Source organism: Eimeria acervulina, genomic scaffold (genome assembly GCF_000499425.1).
Source record: "Eimeria acervulina Houghton genomic scaffold, Eah_scaff309, whole genome shotgun sequence".
Lineage (NCBI taxonomy): Eukaryota > Apicomplexa > Conoidasida > Eucoccidiorida > Eimeriidae > Eimeria > Eimeria acervulina.
The window spans coordinates 2725-23941 of NW_013547711.1; the positions used below are offsets into that span (position 1 = coordinate 2725).

The 21217-nt window shown below is 46.7% G+C and overlaps 4 protein-coding genes across 4 annotated transcripts; 1 reads left to right on the top strand and 3 right to left on the bottom strand.

Moving 5' to 3' along the window:
- Nucleotides 1-1010: 1010 nt before the first annotated feature.
- EAH_00032160 (hypothetical protein, conserved) lies at nt 1011-3680 on the bottom strand (the record flags this gene model as incomplete). The annotated part of the gene is made up of 1 exon (XM_013392330.1): nt 1011-3680. One exon carries the CDS (start codon nt 3678-3680, stop codon nt 1011-1013), a length of 2670 nt encoding a protein of 889 aa, XP_013247784.1.
- Nucleotides 3681-5155: 1475 nt separating this feature from the next.
- On the bottom strand, nt 5156-9726 carry EAH_00032170 (hypothetical protein, conserved; the record flags this gene model as incomplete). Its single annotated transcript, XM_013392331.1, has 6 exons — nt 5156-5178; nt 5562-5631; nt 6618-6741; nt 6999-7093; nt 7409-7545; nt 8037-9726. 6 exons carry the CDS (start codon nt 9724-9726, stop codon nt 5156-5158), a joined length of 2139 nt encoding a protein of 712 aa, XP_013247785.1.
- Nucleotides 9727-10774: 1048 nt separating this feature from the next.
- EAH_00032180 (ATP-dependent RNA helicase, putative) lies at nt 10775-15010 on the top strand (the record flags this gene model as incomplete). Its single annotated transcript, XM_013392332.1, has 8 exons — nt 10775-11042; nt 11214-11381; nt 11606-11889; nt 12137-12319; nt 12498-12755; nt 13081-13365; nt 14218-14413; nt 14970-15010. The coding sequence occupies 8 exons, from the start codon at nt 10775-10777 to the stop codon at nt 15008-15010; spliced, it is 1683 nt and encodes a 560-aa protein (XP_013247786.1).
- A 405-nt stretch (nt 15011-15415) lies between these two features.
- EAH_00032190 (hypothetical protein, conserved) lies at nt 15416-18903 on the bottom strand (the record flags this gene model as incomplete). The annotated part of the gene is made up of 6 exons (XM_013392333.1): nt 15416-15496; nt 15740-16115; nt 17280-17298; nt 17628-17793; nt 18225-18422; nt 18730-18903. The coding sequence occupies 6 exons, from the start codon at nt 18901-18903 to the stop codon at nt 15416-15418; spliced, it is 1014 nt and encodes a 337-aa protein (XP_013247787.1).
- Between the last annotated feature and the right edge of the window lie 2314 nt (nt 18904-21217).

The window sequence follows — 21217 nt, forward strand, 5'->3', positions numbered from 1 at the left end:
CTGCTGCTGCTGCTGCTGCTCCTGTTGCTACTGCTGCTGCTGCTGCTGCTGCTGCTAGTGGTGGTGGTGGTGCTGCTGCTAGTGGTGGTGCTGCTGCTGCTGCTAGTGGTGGTGGTGGTGGTGCTGCTGCTGCTAGTGGTGCTGTTGCTGCTGCTAGTGGTGCTACTGCTGCTGCTAGTGGTGCTGTTGCTGCTGCTGCTAGTGGTGCTGTTGATGCTGATGCTACTGGTGCTGCTGTTGCTGCATCTTGCTGCTGTTGCTGCTGATGCTACTGGTGCTGCTGTTGCTGCTGCTGCTACTGGTGCTGTTGCTGGCGATGCTGCTGCTCTTGCTGCTACTGCTGCTGATGTTGCTTTGCTTGTACTACTGTTGCTGCTCTATATGGGGCTCTGGCTGCTCCTTCTCTTGCTGCTACTTTTGTTGCTTTTCTGTCGCTGCTGCTGCTGCGAAGTGCATTACTCTTGCAGCAGATAACGCTGTGGCTGTTGTTGCTGTTGCTGCTGCTGCTCCTGCTGCTAATTGTGTATTCAGCCTGCTGCAGTGTCTGCGCATACAGTTGAAGAGAGTGCGGGTGTTACATACACAACATTTTTAATTAAATTCTTCCCGGAGGTAGTCGAGAGGCAAAAGAGATTGGGGGGGGGCACAGCAACTGGCGGCTAAACCCTAAACCCTAAACCCTAAACCCTAAAATCATCATCAGGCGAGTTCTCTACGCCACTTAAAACTAATCACCTGCTGCTGCTGCTGAAGCAGCAGCAACAGCTGCAGGAGTCGCTGCTGCAACAGCAGCAGCAGCAACTGCTGCAGGAATCTCTGCTGCTGTTGTGTGGCACGCGTGGTTGCTGCTGCTGCGCAGACGCATGCAGCAGCAACTGCAGCAACAGCTCCTGCTGTTTGCTGCTGCAGCTCCCTGCGTCCGCCTGGAGTGTGCTATCACGCTGCAGCAGCAGCAGCAGCAGCAGCAGCAGCAACAGCTGCAGCAGATTCTGGCATGTCTTTGCCTCGCATTACTGCAGCAAGGAGGCCCACTGGCTCTGCGCCAGCTGCTGCAGCAGCAGCAAACTGCTGTTGATGCTGTCTGTCGCTATTGGGTAGCAGCGGGGAATTGCTGCACCTGCAGGGGGCCCCCATCTGGGGGCCCCCAGAATTTGCTTTGCGAGGTCTTTAAGACAAGCCTGAGTATCTGCTGCTGCTGTTGCTGCTGTTGCTCCCTTTGGAGACAACTCACTGAGGAAGTAGTTCTCCTGCAAGCCGCTGCTGCTGCTGCTGCTGCTAGTCCTGCTGGTTTTGCTGCTGCTGCTCTTGCTGCTGATGCCGCTGCTGCTGGTCTTTGAGAGGGTAGAAGCTGCAGCGAGACACAAGTGCAGCTGCGCACACCGAATGCACGAGAGATTTTGCAGGTACCTGTTACTGCAGCTGCTGGATTTGCTGCTGCTGTTGCTGCTGCTGTTGCTGACGTGCTGCTTCTGTCTTCCCCCCGCCTCAGAGCTTAGTTCTTCCGATTTGCTGCACGTTGGGGCTTCTTGCTGCTGCTGCCGTTCTCTGTCTGCCGCTGCTGCATCTTCGTCCGCGGCTGCAGCAGCGGCAGCAACAGCAGCAGCAGCAGCAGCGCCGCTGGCCCCACCCCCATCAGCATCACCAGCACCAGCAGCAGCAGCAGCAGCAGCAGCAGCAGCAGGCTGTCTCTTCTCCAGCCTCCTTGTATGCTCCTCTCGAGAATAGCAAAAAGCAACAAGAGACAAACAACGGCTTCCATACAGCCGCTGCATGCGCGCAGCAAACCCAGGCGTTAGATGAACACCCTCAACTAACACCAACTGAGGGGCCCCCCCAGGGGGGCCCCCAAGGGGGCCCCCTGCAGCACTGGGGCCCCCTACTGCAGCATCTTTATTCTCAGCAATAGCTGCTTTTTCTTCTACGGGGCTGCCAGCTTCGCTGAGGGTATCGGCAGCCCCGTTCTTTAAGGGGGGGCCCCCAGTGCTGGGGGCCCCCTCTTTACTGGTGGGCCCCTTGGGGAGGGGGCCCCCTTTACTGGGGGTCCGCTTGGGGGGGGGGCCCCCTTTGCTGGGGGCCCCCTGGGTTGTAGGGGGCCCCATTAAGGAAGTGATAAGGGGTTCTAGAATAAGCTGCTGCAGCAACACCGCCTGCTGCAGCATACCAAGCAGAGAGGAGCAGGGGCCCCTCTCTCCGCATGATAAACAAACAGTCGGCTCGGGGGCCCCCCTTACAAACCCTAATTCTTCTCTTATATCATTTTCTATCTTGTGCTGCATCTGCGAGATGTCTTTATTGCCTTGCGTAGCTGCTGCTGCTGCTGCTGCTGTTGGTTCTGCTGCTGCTGCTTCTGCTCCTGGTGCTGCTGCTGCTTCTGCTCGCTGCAGCTGTTGCTCTGCAATGTGTTTGAGTTTGTAAGTGCTGCTGAAGAGAAGATCCCTAATAAGCGACTGATGGGGGCCCCCAGCTGCTGCTGCTGCTGCTGCTGTTTCTGCTGCTGCTTCAGGGCCCCCTGCAGCAGCAGCAGCCGTCCTCAGGAGTTGTCTAAGTGCGTCTGTAGACAGCAGCAGATAGGAAGCGCCGCCGCCGCCGCTGCTGCTGCTGCTGTTGCTGTTGCTGCTGCTGCTGCAGCTGCTGAGCAGCGGAAAACTACGCATTAAAAGGTGCAGCAGCAGAGGCAGCAGCGTGCTCTTCCCGCTGCCAGAGGGGCCCCCCAGCAGCACAAGGAGAGGGCCCCCAGGAAGGGGGCCCCCTCCGAGATTGGGGGCCCCTACATACCCCTTGAAATTCACAGGAGAGCGCAGCAGCGCTGCATCTGTCTTTGTATCATCTTCTGGTTTATGCTGCCGCCGCTTCTCCCTGCTGCAGCTAAGCTGACCCTCAGCAGCTCCCGCTGATGCTGCTCCCCCTGCTGCTGCTGCTGCTGCTGTTTCTGCTGCTGTTGCTGCTGCTACCCTCATCGAAAGCCGCGGCAGACGCAAAGCCCCTGCAGAGACATCTGCTGCTGCTACTTCCAGCGCACGGTCAAACCTTGCCCTAGCAGCAGCAGCAGCAGCAGCAGGGTGGGGACCCCGGCCTCTTACTTCAGGGACCGCCGGATTAGGGGTCAAGGAGCTGCTGCTGCTGCACCTGCTGCAGCTGCTGCTGAAGTAGGAACCCTCTGCTGCTGCTGTACTGATGAGGGGCCCCTTGGATACCGCGACCCCCCGGAAGGGGGGGAGAGTGGGGTATGTAATTCGGCAGCTGAAGCTATTGCTGCTGCAGTTGCTGCTGCTGCTGCTGCTGCTGCTGCTGCTGCTGCTGCTGCTGCACTGCAACTGGACTTCAATCTTAGGGACTCTATCAGGGCACTTCGTCACCTGCTGTATTAAGGCGTCGCTAAGAACGCTGTGCTGCAGTTGACCCTCATCTGCTGCTGTTGTTTCTGCTGCTGCCTCTGGAGGTGTTGCAGTTGCTGCTGCAGTTGCTGCTGCAGTTGCTGCTGCTGCTGCTGCTGCTGCTGCTGCTGCTGTAGTCGGTGCTGCAGTGTCTGTAGCTTCATGTTTCTTGCGTCTTTTAGAGGAGGCAATTTGGTGTGGAGGTGCTGGGTGGAGGCCCTTGGGGGCCCCTGTTTCTTCATCTGCTTGTGCAGCAGCAGCAGCTAGCACTGCCGAGCGTCGGGGGAGGGGCCCCCTGTTCATCATGATGAGATAAAGTGTTTGCTGCTGCAGGGCCTCTTCATGCGTTTAGGTGCTATAAAAAACCCTGGGTTTGTTAATATGAGGCCTGAGGGTAGCAGCAGAGCAGCAAGCAGCACTTAGCTGCTGCTGCTGTCTATGGTTCTGCTACTGCTGTTGCTGCAGTTGCTGTTGCGGGGTAGAAGAAGAAGAGGGTTTATTAGAAAGAGAAGTTTCAATGCATTTTAATGAATTTAAATCAATTTAAATATAAAAATAATGCTCTGTAAGAAAAGGCGAAGCAGCACAGCTGCCGATGCTGCTACTAAAGCTGCTGCTGCTGCAGCCTGCTGCAGCAGCGGCCAGAAACTGGGTGTTTATGTTTTTTATCGTAGAAACAAACGTGAGAATAATATATTTTTAATCAAATTAATATACTTCAACTTCAAAGAGATATTTATTTAGCATAAGGGGCAGCGCAGAAGCAGCTGTGCACAGACAGCCACGCACAGCTGCTGCTGCCGAGACACTGAACTTCTGCAGCTGCTGCTGCTGTTGTTGCTGCTGTTGTTGCTGCAAGTGCGTAGACTATTGTTGCTTCCTTGGTTAGGTAATAAAGTAAAGAATGTACGGTATGTGTGCTTAGCCAACCGCTCAGCTGTAAGCCCTAAACTCCACCCTAAACCCTAAACCCTAAACCCTAAACCCTAAACCCTGAAGGAAGGCACACGTACAGAATCCTAAATGCTGCAGCACGAGCCACCAAACCCTAAACCCTAAACCCTAAACCCTCATTTTCTGAGGCATCGTTTAAGGGCCTCAGATCCTCCGCACTGTCCTCTGCAACACCGGCTGCATTATATTATATATATATATATATATATATATATATATATATATATCACTATCATACGCATTATTATCTAGTGAGATCTTAGTACTATATACAGATATATATATATATATGTACATATATATATACATATATTCATGCAAAAGATATAGAGTTAATAACAACTACGACAGTAAGAGTATATATAATACATATAAACACAAAGAAAGAACTATAAAGAAAGCAAACAAACAAATGCAGAAGGACCCGAAGCAAACAAATAACAACAAACAAACTGCCGTCATTGGGTGCTCAAACAAAGACAGGTAAATAAATAAACCCGCTATAGAGGCTGCAGCTAATGTTACTGCTTTCGCTAATGCTACTACTACTACTACTGCTGCTGCTGCTGCTCTTGCTGCCAATGCTGCTGCTGCTGCTGCTGCTGTTGCTGCTGCAGCTGCTGCTGCTGCCTTCCCTTTCGAACAAAAATGAAACTCAAGGGAAAAATTGTCTGCTGCAGAGCATAAACACAGCAAACATTGCTGCTGCTTCTGCTGCTGCTGTTCTTGCTGCAGTGGTCTGCTCATTTGGCTACACCAGCAGCAGCCGCAGCCGCAGCAGCCGCAACAGCAGCAACAGCAGCAAGGTGTATATAGAGAGGGAGCCGTCAGAAATCGTCATCACTTAAATCTGCACACAGACAAAAACAACCACGCAAATATTTTGAGGTGTACATACACCTAAAACCTGTTTCGACAAAAAAACAAAATATATCATTTAAAAAGGCAAACAAAGACACCCGCATGCAGCAAAACAAATGCAGAAAATCAATTCCATTTCAATGCATGCATTGTTACACAAACAAAACAAATAAAACAAAAACAAAACAAACAAAACAAACAAAACAAAACAAAACAAAACAAAACAAACAAAACAAAACAAGCAAAACAAAACAAAACAAAACAAGCAAGCAAACAAGCAAAACGAACAAAACAAGACAAACACACAAAACAAAACAAAACAAAACAAAACAAACAAACAAACAAAACAAATAAAACAAAAACAAAACAAACCCGCGGAAGAGTCTGAGGAGGCGCTGTCTTCTGAGGCCCTCATTCGCTTTGCAGGAGGCTGTAATTCCTTCTGAGCAAAACAAACGCAATTAATAATAATAATAATTTAAATAAAGATAATTTAATAAATGCAATTTAATAATAACAAATTAAATAAATGCAATCAACAACAACAATAATAATTTGAATAAAAACATTTTAATAATAATAACGAATATAATAATAATAATAATAATGTGATACAAAAATAACTTAAATAAATGCAATTTAATAGCAAGTATAATTATAATAATAATATTATGCATGTCAACATGTACAAATACATTTAAATAATAATCGTAATTAGTAATAATAATAAAATTAATTTAAATAACTACGATTTAATGAAATAAGAAGAATAAAACCCATTTAAATACAAACAATAATAATAATAATAATAATAATAATAATAATAATAATAATAATAATAATAATACAAATACAAGTACAAATAAACAATAATAATTGTATAAGAATTAATAATTATTATTATTTAAACAAAAACAACAAATACAACGAGATAATATTTTTAACATGATGGAGAAAGGAAGATAATGATAATAACAATCAAAATTATAAAAGTAACATTTAATGTTTTAATATTATTAATACTATTATTATTGTTAATATTATTATTGTATGTATAGCCGTAACACTACTGCCTACAGCTAAATAGCAAAATATAAGAATGAAACAATTAAAAGCAGTGATAGCAGCAATAATATTAGTAATATTATAACTATTTATAATAATAGCAATAACAAGACCAGCAACCACAATAAAAACAAGAGCAGCAGAAACAAGGCGAACGCAAACAAGAATAAGGATACAGCAGCAGCAGCAATAACAGCAAGCAACAATAATAATAAATAAAACTAGCTGCGAGAACAGCGATAAAAACAAGAGAAATAATGATGACAATGGCTGCTAACCCCCGGGCCCCCACCCTTCCAAATGCACGCATGCATGCAGTGGCAGCAGCAGCAAAGGAGCAGCAGCAAAGCAGCAGGGGCTTACAGATGGGTCTGCTGCAGGGACTTGCTGCAGCTGTGGGGCCGCAGCAGCAAGCGCAGCGTGCGTATTCATTCCTGCCTGGCTCTGCATCTGCAACACTTGTGCTTTACACCACTGTACCATTTCCCTGAACAAATAAAAAAACCTCAACTTTGCAACTCCTCAATCAGCAGCAGCAGCAGCAGCAGCAGCAGCAGCAGCAGCAAGTAGGCCGGCAATACGTGCTACTGCAGCAGCGCGATGTGGGCGCCATCAAATGCTGCCGCAGCAGCAGCAGCAAAACGTGAAGCAGCGGCCAAAGAATAATCACCATAAAGAGCATCCCAAGCAACAGCAAAAGCAGCACAAGCAGCAGCAGCAGCAGCAGCAGCAGCAGCAGCAAACCTGAAAACGTGGGGCATTGTGGCGCCATCATCGAGCTCAACTTCACCCGTATCGAACGAAACCCAAGTGGCTCTATCTTTAAACGTGTTGTACAGCTGAAGCGGAACATAAACCCTAAACTCTAAACCCTAAACCCTATGTTATGTTTTGCAAGCACTGGGCCGAACTCTGTTCAGATGTAATGTACGCCTCAGTCTCAAGCCATTCATATCCACACACCGTTCGCCCACATAACAACGCATGCAACGCATGCATGCATGCATGTATGCATGGGCTACTTGTGGGGCTTTCTGGGTTGCTGTGCATGCACTTCCAGCCTTCACGCGCTGCATGCACTGCATTGCATTGTGCTGTGTTGAATTGTATGGTATTGTTTTGTTTTATGTTGCGTTGCTGCAGTGTACAGACACCTGAAAGTGCGCATCCATGCTAAGCTGCGAGAGGAGCTCCTGAAATGTTTGGCGTTCTTCGACTGAAACCGGGATATCTCCACCTCCCTCTGATGGTGCGAAGCCCTTCGCTCCCCCACGAGATCGGGTTCGTTGTGCTGCACCGCAGCAGCAGCAGCAGACAGAAGTTGCAGTTTGCATACACCCTAAATGTGCGGTACTAAATAGCAGGGGAAACCCAAGCGAAAGAAGAAAATAGACAGAAAGAACAAAGAAAATACAACAACATGATGGAGTGTTTGTCCTCTGGGTCGGGCTTAGGGTGTGGTGCATTTTAGGGTTTAGGGTTTGGTGTCTGAAGCTAAGCGTTTAAAGATCCGGTAGGGTTTAGGGTTTAAGGGTTTGGGGTATGATAGGGCCTATGGATTGAAATGCATTAGAGTTTAGGGGTTGATGCCTACTGATGCTGAGAGCTAAGCGAATAAGAGGGCTTTAGGGTTTGATGTATAATAGGGTTTACGCTTAGTTTCACAATAGGGTTTATGGCTTAGGGTTTATTGTACGATGGAGTTTAGGGCTTAAGGTTAGCTGCACAACAGTGTTTAGGGTTTAGGGTTTATTGTATGTTGGGGTATTCTGGCGGCCTCACTATCATAGTTTTTGGGTGTCTTTGTTTTTGCTGCATTTCTTGCTGCGTTTCTGTGGTTTGTACTTCTAGAAGAAGACAATTCCCAGTGGTCGTCTGCATGGCTAGCAGCATTCCCGTGGAAGCTGCTGCTGCTGCTGCTGCTGCTGCTGCTGCTGTTGGGGGGAGGCCCGAATACGTTGCACAAAGGCTCGCCTACTGTGAGAGCGCTGAATGCAAGCGCTGCTTCATGCGCCATCATCCAGTACTGATGGCCGGGCTCATAGTAACGAAAGGCACAAAGAAAGACAGAATAAATATCATTAAAAACTTCTAAACTACGGCTGTAATACCCTCCCTGCTCCAGCCTATCCAATACTGTCTCCAGGCTTAGAGGCACAGCAGGGAACACCTTTCTCGCTAACTCATTATAATGAGCATCGCTAGGAGACACACGAGGTAAGAAAGGCAGACACACGGGCTGCCTGCACAGCTCTAGCAATATACGCTGCATCCTTTGCGGCCAGTCTTCAGCATCTGCAGCAGCAGGGGGGGCCCCTCCAAGTGGGGGGCCCCCAAGGGGGGCCCCCAATCCTCCACTACGAAGGCGAGATGATCGTGTCTTTGGGAGCTCTGCTACAACCGCTGCTGCAGCAGGGGGGCCCCCATAGCTTGCAACAGACTGCCGACGTTGTCGCTCCTGGGGGCCCCCTAGGGCACTGGGGGGGGCCCCCGCTACGCGTTTTGCTGCTGAACCCTTCTTTGACTTACGAGAGCCTGTAGAGGGCCCCTCCGGCACTTCCAGCAGCCGCCAGGGCCCAGAAGAAGAACCCCCAACAGAAGCAAAGAATGCCTCTATAGCCGCATGCTCGGCTTCTGTTAGATACAACTCGCCGCATGCACAGTGACAGCCGTGTACTGTGCCATTTAAGACAGGAGCAGAGACAGAAGCAACAGACTCAGCCCCTCCTGAACCTCCAGCAGCAGGAGAATTTAATGTTGACGCCGCCCCTGCTAACGAAGGCGTTGCAGGCGCACCGGGGCCTGCAGCTGCGACTGCCGTTGGCGCTGCTGCTTCTGCTCCCGAAGGTACAGCAGCACCAGCAATAGAGGCTGCTGGTGCTGTTGGTGATGCTGCTGCTGCTGCTGCTGGTGTTGTCACTCCTGTTGATGCTGCTGGAGGCGCAGATGGGGACTCCCCTGTGGGGCCGGCAGACGGCACCTCGGCTCCTGCTGGGAGGGATGATGCCGTCGTTGCTGGTGTTGCTGCTGCTGCTGTTGCTGCTGCTGGTGTTGCTGCTGCTGTTGCCGGTACTCCTTCTGCTCCGGGCACTGCTGCAGCTGTTGCGGGTACTGCTGCCGCTTCTGCTGCTGGTGCTGCTGTTGGAGCAACTGCCACTGCTGTTGCAGGCAGTGCGGCAGCTGTTGGCGCTACGGGTGCTGCTGTTGCGGCTGTTGCCGCTTCTGGCCTAGGTGTTGCTCCTGTGTGTGCTCCTTCTGCTGCTGCTGCAGCAGCAGCAGCACCAGTATTAGCAGCAACTGCTGCAGGGGCCCCCCCAGGGTCTGCTTGCTGGAGCACCTGTACGGCCTGTGGGTTTATCTGCTGGGCTGAATGAGCTGTTACCTGCTGCTGTAGTTGTGTTGCTTCACTAGTGATTGCTGTTTCGTTGCAGGAGGCGGCAGCACCTGTTGGGGGCCCCGTTGTGACTGTCATATTCAACTCCAGTGTATGCCCCTGGCCGCCGCGCCACCAGCAGCCGTTCTTGAGAGGGATTGATGGAGAAGTAGAAAAAATGAACCAATATGAGTTATCTGTCCCGCTCCTGCGGTGTACAGAGACTGAAAAAACAAGAAGAAAGAAAGAAAGAAGGAAAAGCCGGCGAGCCAGCAGCCCGGCAGCCGCAGCTGCTCCCTGCAGCCGCAGCGTATGACGGAAGCGCGAGAGCTGATGAAGAATTAGAAGAACAAAAGACACTTCTTGTGTCCATCTACAGAAAAAGCAAAAGAAAAACAATACCTTGCCTCTGGTCTCCACCGTTAAAAATTTAACAGCCAAGCCCCGTTCTGCTGCATGCATGCGCCGGTTGATTGTGCATACCGCGTGGCGGTTCTCGCAGTGGTAATTCCGCTAAAACATTTGGAAAATTTTGTAATTTTCGATAAATCGATGCCAAACATATTTGTTGCTATTTTTAGCTTCTTGTTTTTCCTTTTAAAACGTTGATAGAAGACGAACCTTGCTCCTACGGTGCCAGTCTACTACAAGGGCCCCGAGGCCAGGGGCCCCGCGGCCAGGGGCCCTTTTAAGGGCCCTTTTCTGGGATCCTCTGTGGGGCGGGGAAAGAAGAATGTGAAAAAAAGCGAACTTGTCAATTAATTTGATGAATAAACGGATTATATTGGCTTCTAGTTTCGTACAAACGGATTCGTGAGCGTTAGTTCAGAATCCCACGCTTTCCGTAGCTGTCGATACACCGCAAGAGAAATCCGGAGTGTGGCCGACTGGAAACTCGGTCAGTTCATTTCTTCAGCTACAACGGCCCGATCTGTTGCACGTTGCGCACAGTTTTTGCGAAAGGAAGATAACAGACGTCGTGGCTTTTGCTGAGGCAATTATTTCCTTTTTCCCCCCCCCTTTCGGGTGCACTCAGACGCCTTCTGGCATTTTTGTATTTTCAAGGTAGTAATACCATTTTCTCTCCTTCACACAGCGCAGTTGGCTGAGACTTGTTTCAGATCGGCGTTAGGCTAGTGAACAGACGATGAAAGGGGAGAAGGAGAAAAACCGGAAAAAGCGTCGTAATGTCGCTGAAAAGGCCAAAGTTACGCGCGAGAAGAAACTCATTTCTTCTGCGCAGAGCGCACCTCCGCATGACGAAGAAGATTCAACGAGCAGCAGCGATACGCAGCATGATATACGCGAAGAGGTGCCTGCAGAGGACGGTGGGGCCCCCATGGATGTGGCCAAAGAGGAGGAGGGGGCCCCTGCAGCAGCTGAGACAGATGCAGCGGGAAAGAAAGCACCTTCAGGTGAAAACCCTGTCCATTCATGCAGTGGAGGAAGGATAAGGGATTGGTGATTGGCTGTATTGTCGCCGTCGCTGCTGCCAGCTTAGACACAGTGTGGTGTGCAGCAGCACCAGCAGCGTGTTGCATGCATGCATGGGTTTAAGCATCTGCACCTTCCTCTCTCCTCTGCAGGCGCATCCGGTGGATTCTTTTCGGAGGTTCTGTTTGAAACGTTGGACATTTGTCAGCCAGTAAAGAACGCCCTCAAAGAGATGCAAATGGAACGCCTCACCGAAATCCAAGCCAAGTCGATACCGCGCTTGCTGGAAGGCAAAGATGTATTGGGAGCAGCAAAGACAGGTGATTAGCCCCTTATCTGGATTTCATAGATGGAACATCTTTGTTTGTTCGCTTCAGCAACTGAAACTATAGTAGTTCGTGTTGCCTTTTCTCCTGCTCCTACTCTTCTCTTCTTCCCCTTGCTGCTGGTGCTGCCGCTGTTGTTGCAGCGGTTAGTATAGGATGCTTGCTATTTATGATATTTCATTGAGTTTTCTGCTTGCTGTTTGGTGCTGTCTCCTCAGGTTCTGGAAAGACGCTGGCGTTTCTGATTCCTGCCGTTGAGTTGCTGTACCAAGTGAAATTTTTGCCGCGTAACGGCACGGGGGTTATTATAATATCTCCAACTCGCGAGTTGTCTCTGCAGATATACGATGTGGCGGTGGAGCTTTCCAAGTACCTCCCTCAAACTCTGGGGCTCGTAATGGGGGGAGCTAACAGAAAACATGAAGCAGAAAAACTCGCAAAAGGGGTTAATGTCCTCGTGGCTACACCCGGAAGGCTTCTGGATCATATGCAAAACACAAAGGTGAGAAGGCGGCTCACCTTTGTGTTTTGCAGAGAAGGATTAACAAAACAAACTTGCTTCTGGGTCCTAACAAATTGAATAAATTAAACATTTCGGGTGTATGCATACTCTGAGACACAAAGAGGACTTGTGCATGAAGACCTGGAGCAACGGCAATACAAACTGCTGTCTCGTTGCAGATGTTTTCATACATGCATGCATGCATGCATGATTGTTGGATGTTTGTGTTCAGGGGTTTGTGTATAAGAATCTTTTGTCTCTGGTGATCGATGAAGCCGATCGCATCTTAGAAATTGGATTTGAAGAGGAAATGAATGCAATTTTGGCGTTGCTTCCTAAACAAAGGCAAACATGTTTATTCTCAGCAACGCAAACAGCAAAGGTAGCCGACTTGGCGCGTCTTTCTCTCAAGAAACCCGTCCTTGTGCAAGTGAGTTAGCATTAAAAGCATGCATATTGCAGCTGTCGCTACATGCCTTTCATGCATGCATGCAAGGAGCAGTTGCAGGAAGTTTTTGAATGCATGCGTTGTTTTCCTTTTGTGTTTTAACCTCGCGGCTCCTCTGTTGTTTGCTTTTGTTTGTTTCTTCGTCTTCTTGATTGTGCAGGTTCAGAACGCCGTGGCCACGGTTTCTGGGTTGCAGCAAGGCTACGTGATTTGTCCTGCTGAGCAGCGTTTTTTGTTGTTGTTTACGTTTTTAAAGAAGAACAAAGACAAAAAAGTAATGGTGTTCTTTAGCAGCTGCATGTCGGTTCGCTTTCATGACGAGTTGTTCAATTATATCGACCTACCCACCACCTGCATCCATGGCAAGAAGAAACAAGCAGCGCGAATGTCTACTTACTACGAGTTCTGCGAAGCAGAGGTGTGCAGCAGAGGATAGGATACCCCTGAGATGTACAGGCAGCTACACAGGCCCTTTCGGTGTACAGGCAGCTAGACATGCAGCTGGTCTTTGCATGCCGTCTCTTTGTCGTCTCAGAAAGGAATCCTTCTTTGCACAGATGTTGCGGCCCGAGGTCTAGACATTCCGAAGGTGAGTCTTTTCTTCATTTCTTCTCTTTTGCATTTGCAAAGGAGGAATGAGCAGGCGAGGCCAACTGCCTATTAGCTGCATTTTTGAGTCTAAGTGGTGCTTTCTTGTGCTTGTTTGCATTTGTTGTTGCTTCCCGGATGAACAAAATATGCAGGTCGACTGGATCGTGCAAGTCGATCCTCCAGACGATCCCAGGGAGTACATACACCGCGTAGGTCGCACGGCTCGTGGGGCAGGCGGCAAAGGCAAAGCACTTTTGTTTTTGATGCCAGAAGAGGTTGGCTTTCTGAGGTACTTAAAACAAGCGGGTGTGCCGCTTAATGAATACACTTTCCCCTCGTCTAAACTCGCCAACGTTCAGACGCAGCTGGAGCGCCTCATTGAAAAGAATTATTATTTGCACAAGTCCTCACGCGACGCCTACAGGTCCTACCTACACGTAAGCAAAGGCACCAGTTCTTCTCTCCTTATCCTTATTAAAAGCAACTGTATTATTGCTCTTCTTCATATAAAGCAGCTACAGTTATTCTGAATCTATGCTGATGATAGCGGAATGCAGAGGGATGAAGTACGGGGCAGTCTCTGCTGGTGTTGTTGCTGAAGGGGTGGGGGAGTATTGTTTGTCTTCTTATTCTTCCTATTCTTTCTCTCGTTCTGTTCTTCTTCTGATCCTTATTCGCATTCTTATTCGCCTCATTCTTTGTTTTATCCATATTCCTTTTCTTTACACATATGCGTACTCGTATTCTTATTCTCCGTCGTCTTTTTCTTATTCTTATCATTCTTACTCCTATTCAGTTCTCTTATATTCTCCTTCTTCTTGTTTTTCCTTCTTTCCTTATTATTCTTATTCTGTTTCACTGCCTGTCGCTGCTGCATTTGCATGTCTTGTAGCCGCATACATTTCTGCACAACATAACCATATACTTGCATCCATGTAAACATCGCTTAACATACACCTGCTTATTCTTTTTCGTGCGGCTCTATTTATATCTCGGTAGCTCTATCTCCCTATGCAGGTGGCGTTATGTGCATGCACATAGTTTTGCGCTTGCATATATATATATATATATATATATATGTATATATATGTATATATGCACGTCGATATGCGTCGCCTGGATGGGTATTTATGAATCTGCATCTATATACATACGCGTACTGTCAAAATATATGTATATATATATACCTTTATACCTTCGCACGCAGCGAAGCGCACATATGTGCATGGTTCGGTATACCTAAAGAAGTCCGCCGATATTGTTTGTGTTGTTGTGTGTTTGTTTTGCAGGCGTATGCATCTCACGGTTTGAAGGATATTTTTAATGTTTATAATCTCGACTTGCAGCGGGTGGCCCGGGCGTTTGGGTTTGCAGTGCCTCCAAAAGTAGATTTAAATTTAAAAGCAAAGGGAAGAGGAAACAATGACAAAAAAAATAAAAGATTCAACGCCAGCGGACATAAATTCTCTGCCGCCAACCCATACGGTACGCCCCAGGCCTCTGATATATATATACAAGTATATATATATATATATATATATATATATATATATTTATATATATATACTTGTATATATATATAGCTATAAATATACATACATATATATTGTAAAGTCATATATTCTATATTATATATTATATATGGTAGGTATTTAATACTATGTATATTATTTTAGGCTACTTATATATTTTATATTGTGTATATTCTACTTTTCTTGTATATTTTATGTTATGTTTCTTATATGCTTCTAATTTGCAATAAATTATGTACATGCAAAGAAAAATTGCGTTTTCGTTTTCCCGGCGGAAGCTTTTGCATGCATGAGTGCAGAAGCAGCAGCAATCAGCAGCAAATAGCAATGCAGCAGCAGCAGGCAGGAACGCAGTGGCGGCTATTATCAGCATAAGAGCAGGAACAGCCGCAACACAGAGCAGTACAGCAGCAACAAACAGTAGAACAGCAACAGCAAACAGCAGTGCAGCAGCAGCAGCAAACATCAGTGCAGCAGCGGCGAGGCGTTTTCTTTGTTTCTTCTCGCAGGTGTGCGGGCGCCGGATGACAAGCGTCAGTTCTGCCGCTGAAGGGTTGTGTGCTTTTGAAGTGGGTTTATATGAGACCAAGGAATGTAATTAGGTCGCATGCAGTCGTTTCTTTTCTCCCTGTAGCCCTCGCCGCTGCACTACATCACTGCGTCTCAGAACAACAGCGCTCAAACGCCTCTGAGAGAACGACGGACCAATGGTCTACCGCTGCATTCCTTAGGGGTCCATTGCTGCTCCCCGCAGCGGTCCACTGGTGCTTGCCTCAGTGGTCCAGTAAGGCTTTCTTCGGTGGTCCACTGCTGCCTTCCTCAGTGGACCACTAATGCTTTCCTCAGTGGTTGACTTTTGCCTTCTTGAGTCGTCCATTAGTGCATTTTTTGAGTGGTCCAGTGGTTGGTCCATTGCGGGCCCCATGGAGCCGCACGCGTGGGTGTTGGTTTTCTTCTACTTGGCGCAAACTTTGCGGAGTTGTGCGATGTACTTCTCGGCGTCGTTTAGTTGTTGCAGTTCTGCGAGTTTTCTTTCCTGCACAGCCGTATCAGAATTAAAGGGAGCGGAACAATAACCACCAGCTGGATTCTGTTCTTTAGAATATATATAAAAAATAGCAGTAGAGATGAGTGTGTGAGGACAGTTGAAAATCCTGGCTAGCAGCATTAATTGCTGTTTAATGCATTAACTTGGAGAAAAAGATACTATTTAAAAGCTCTTTGTTATTCCTTTTATTCAGTTTGTTGGGGATTAGGGTGAGGAAAAGATTTGGCTGACTCTGGCTCTTTCGATGACTCGCTGGTCTTCTTCTTCTGCACGTTGAAGTGCCTCTGCTTCGGCTTGCTGTTTTTTCTTGAGTGTTTCGAGTTCTTTGGATCTTTCCTCGATTTGTTTGCGGAGTTCTGCCATATGTTGAATTCTTCTTGCTTTTTCTGCTTCTCTCTTTGCCTGTTCCGCTTCTGCGAGCTCTCTTTGGGTCGCTGCAACCCTATCAAATTCTTTCTTCTCTGCTACTGCCGTCTCAACTAACTTCAGCATCTTCTCCCGGTGCTGCTGCAGCCTCGCCTGCGCCAACTCGTCGTTCAGCTTTCGCTGGCGAGCCGCTTCAGCCTCCTCTCGCTGGCGCTCGACACGCTCCCTCTCTTCCATCGCCCTGCAGTGCAGTGCAACCGAAACCCTAAACCCTGGCGTTAACCAGTGGGAGCAGATGTGTGCAGTGCGGGTACAGACAAGAACGACGAACATCAACTCTTCCTTCATCTTTTCTCGCCCCCTATAGTTGGTTTAGAGCAACTGCGATTCAGCGGTTTGCTTTCTAGGCTTCTTCATCGTTATCCACATAGATTCTATTAACGTGTTTTCGAGGTCTTGAAAACTACTGTGCTGCGGCATGCTACTTCATATGCATATAATACAAATGCATAGAATATGTATATATATATATATATATATATATTATACATATATATATATGTATATATGTTGCCCTTCATCCATGTTCGTTACTTTGACAGTTCAGCCCATAGATAGTTTTAAATTTTTAGCTCTTCCGCTCTTCCTTCTGGGTTGCTCCCCTGCCTAACGAGAGTAAAGAAGATGTAAGTAGCAAGAACGGCTGTAGAAGTGTCTATAGGGATGCTGTTTTTGTTGCTAGACTAGCCTCTTCTTCCTGATGTAAATGGTATTGTCTCAGTAATAATAACGAGAAGAACAACAGATGGTGGCTTTTAGACACGCCTTCTTGCTCTAAGTGCGTCGAGCTGAGCTGCCTTATCGAGTTCCCTGTCTTGTTTGGCGTAGATGGCAGCATATCCTCTTTGTTTAGCTGCCTCTAGTTGTTGCTTTTTCTCTTCTTGTTCTTTCTCTCTCGCGTTCTTCTCGCGCTGATACTGCAGAATCTTCTCCTCCTCCAGCTGCTCCAGGGCGGCACGCTGAGCTTTTTCTTTTTCAATTGAATGCAAAAGAGAAGAACAAGCAAACAAATAAACAAACGAGAGGCAGGGATAGATTGCTCGTGTGCTGTACGGGCGCTGCAGATGCAAGCAACCATCACAACTCTCAGACCGATAGACAGACAATAGAACAATTAAAATAAAAAGGCACACGTTTGTCTATATATTGCAACTTTTGTGCTTCTTTCGTTTATTTCTCCTATTTCGCATGCACTGCATGCATTGCAGGCAGGTTGGAAGGTACCCCAGCGCGACGCGGGAGTGCCTTCCAAACTGTCGGCGTTTTAGGCGTGATATTTGTTTGGGTTTGTTCGTTTGCTCGGCGTTGGTGTTTGCTAGTTGGTATTTTATTTTTACGTTTTTACTTGGTTTTATGTGGGGGTGCTGGGCACGAAGAAAACTTCAGAAATACAACGCTCAATCAGCAGCAAACAGAAACAAATATCGAGCAGGAGGCATCAACAGTAAACAAAAACAAAAAGAGCAGCAACACAACTAGCAGCAGCAACAACAACAAGCACAACGGCAACAACAACAATGACGACGGCGACGACCATTAGCAATAAATATATACAGCACTTGCTGAAGTTTGGTTCCAGGGAATTCGTTTTCAGGGCATTCTCCTAAATGCTGATGCGTGCTTTTTCCTTCTGTATAGTGATTTAATCATGTTGTTTTGCTGGTGCTGTGTTTTCCTCCGCGCGTTCGCCTACCGTTTAATATCATTTGATTATGAGCATTAACTTCGAGTTGCAAATTTCTGGCTGCTTCTTCTTTTTGTTTTCTTGAAAGTGCATCTTGAACCTTGAGGGCTTCCATCTGCTTCAGCACAAGTGCTCTTTCCCTTTCTCTCTCCTCCAGTTCCAGTTCCCTCTTCAACTAACCAGCAAAAGAAACATTCTAAAAAGTAGAATGGTAATGAGGGTCTAGGGTTAGGGTTTGGGGTTTGGCGGTTTAGGGATTTGGTTAGGGTTAAGGGTTTAGTGTTAGGATGAGGGGGAGAAAAGGGATTGGTAAAGAGGCGAATTCATCACTAGGGAGGCATCGGAGATGAAGAAAAAGAAGAGAGAACTGAATAAGAAATTAAAGGCTGAAGAGAGTAGGTAGTATCTTGCGCCTTCGGTTTTAATACGAAAGAAGGGATTGAAGACAGTAAATAAGAGATAACTAGGTAAATAAGTGAGCTACGTGTGCCGGCTTTTCGTTTCAGTTTTGGTATAATAATAATACGAGCAATAATAAAAAGAATTGCTACTATTAAGGGGCAGTAGGGGCCTATTAACCAACCTGTTTATTCTTTTCTTGTTTACCTGGCGTTCTGCAATCTGTTGTCTAATCATCGTTTCTTGCATTTTGAGGCGTTGAAGTCTCACTGCGTCTCTTTCGTCGATTTCTTTGACTCTTTTTATCCTTTCTTCTTCCATCATATCATCTAATTCCTTTTGGAGTCTTTCTCTCTCTTCTGCCGCCTCCCTGAGGAAACAGTTTTCGAATTTCAACTGCTCCGCCTAAGCAGCAAATACTTTTAGAAAATATAGATGCGTATATATATATATACGTATATGCATGCATACACCCTCAACAAAAAATTGTAAATATATGAGTTTTTGTTAAATAAATGTATTTACAAGTTTGCATGAAGATTCAAGAAAACAAAGCAGACTCTGTGAAGTACAAGTAAAGGAAGAGCAACTGGGATGCAGCGGAGTTAAATTGTAGTGTTTAAAGTGATTTCCCAAACCTTTTCAATTGAATTTGTCGGCTTCGAATTGCGTCGACTTTGCATTTTAATATGATATTGTTCATGGTGCGGACTTCTTCCCTGTTTTCTTCGCTCGCCTCTTGAGCTCTGCCCAGCACAGAATTCGAGGGAGAATTCGCATTTTCTCCTTCAAAAATATCCCTTTTCCTTCTTTCACTGTCAAATCGCAAAATTCTACTTCGGAGCTCCTGCAGAAAGGAAGTAACGTAGTACAGGAAAACAGGCATCCGGGCGCTTTCTGATTCCGTATATGTAGCTCTCGCGCTTTTGCACGAAAAGAACCAAGAAGACTAAATGTATTTATGAATATACGCATCTTCGCTATTTTATCTGCTTACTGCCGCCCTTTGTATTCTTTCCTCTAAATCCTCTTCAACATTCTGTGGGCGTAAAGGTGCTCGGGAAGTGTCGAGGTCCTTCAGCCTCTGAGGGAACGAAGCGGAAATGTAACATTTGTCTTTTGCGTTATCTTTCTTGTTGTATATTTAAAGAGTGCTACCCCATCGAGCGCTGTTATCTCTTATCCGCTATGTTTTCTATCTTTTGGTGTATATTTGATATCGTTTTTCTTCTTAGGTGCGGGCGGTGCGTGCTGTGTTTCCTCTATCTCTGTCCGTTGTGCTTCCGGTTTCCCGTAGTATTTGTATTTGTATTGTTATTTTTTCTAAACGTATGCACAGTCAGCATTCAACTGTTTGCCTTTTCGGACTTCAATTTCAGAAATGTCCTCCAGGGTGATCCTCGCGGAATTTCTCATGCCGTCTTCGTTGCTGTCTGCTTGTTCAAAGACGGGGTTGATTCGAATGGGAGTATCTTTTCCAGTTATGTACAGACTGCGTCGGTCTAAAGGATAAGTACTCGACTTAAACAAAGTTTCTTCGGCAGTTGAAGAGGGCGCAATCTTCCGGTAACGGAAGCTGCTGGCGCTCCGGCGCTGGCGGCTTTCCTGAGGACAGGAATTAATCTAATTTCTCTTTTTTTTTCTAATTTATTGGATGGCTTGAAAGTACAAAAGAATAAAGGTTCAATACATCCAAATTATGTAGCATCTACTGTGCATATATGCATTTAGATACGTGCAATGATCAGCAAGTCCAGATGACAGAGGAACGCATATATGCATTTAGATGCGTGCAACTCTCAGCAAGTTCAGATGACAGGGGAACTTCAACATTCTTTATCGAACCGTTCTGATAAAAATAATAGGGAATAGGCCGAGCTTTTCGGGATTACGTTAAAAAAACAAAAAAGATATATAACCTTATTCAAATCAATTTGAATAAACATCATTTATTTTTTCTAAGGTCTTGTGCATCACTTCTGTCCGCTTTCGGCATTCCCTTGCACCACTTTTTTGGAGCGTCCCCCACAATTCTGCTTTTCAAAGTTCGAAATTAATGTCGGAATGAAATAAAAGTACCATTATTTCTTCTCTTTATTTCGAAAGAATAGTCCATGTGCAGGGAGAATACAGAAGCTGGCCGTGTTCGAAGTGTACTACAAGGCGGGTCTTCAAAAGGTCCGTTAGGAAGAAATTTAATGAAATTCCAAGGATTAAAGGAAAGGAAGGAAGATATGCGGAAAGGAAATGCAAAAATGGTCCCTTTAGATGCTCAAACGCATGCAAAAAGACTCGAGATGGTACAAACGGTAGATACCGCCTTTCCTTTAGCCCAACAGGACGGAAACGCCCGCACCCAAAAGGATCTTTTATCACATCAAATATTTCAATTCAATTTTCAGACAAGATTATATCCATTTATCTTGACCTTCCGCGGTTCCTCTGCCTGGGGCTCCCTCCGGTGACCTCCAGGCGACAACATGTTGAAGAAAACGTGATCCGTTTCTCGTTTCGCAATTGCACTTTTTATCCAAAAAGATTAATTTCAAAGATGCTTTTAGCAAAAAGCAATAGATTTCAATTGCTGCATTACCTAAGATAAATAATTGCCGCCCTCGTTCGAACTGAAGGCAACAGGCGGTATGGGGGGTTCAAGCCTCCGGCGCAGTTTGGTGTCCAATGATGCCTTTTACTTATTTTTATGTAATTACTTGCCCGTATATTTCCAATTTTCTTTATGTACTTGCATTCACTGGCCATTTTCAGAATTAGTGGCGGGGATTAGGCCACGTCGGATGCTCTCTTTCTTTGATGATGCAGACAGGTGTTTTTCGGTAGCGTCTGAAGTATGCTTCTTTTAAACAATATGCATTTTGATTAAATGTCTCTCACTGTGAGTGCAGTTCTTCATTTAACCCCAGCGGATGAGCAAGCGTCCCAAAACAGTTCGGCTCAATGCGCTTGAAGGCGCGCTGCCCCCCTTGTAAACGAGAGCCGTTGAGATTAGCCAAGGAACGCCATGAGCTCCAATAGAGTCAAATTAATTTGTATAAGAATTCTCACAAACAGTTGACATTCCCCGTCGTCTCCAGGCGTCCTGAGCAAAGTAGCTCAAAGGTCAGGATCTTGTGCGGAGTGGAGACGGTCCGCGTTTCGCTGCAGCACTCTTTGCCGCGCGTCCTGCAAGGCAGTTCCGCTTA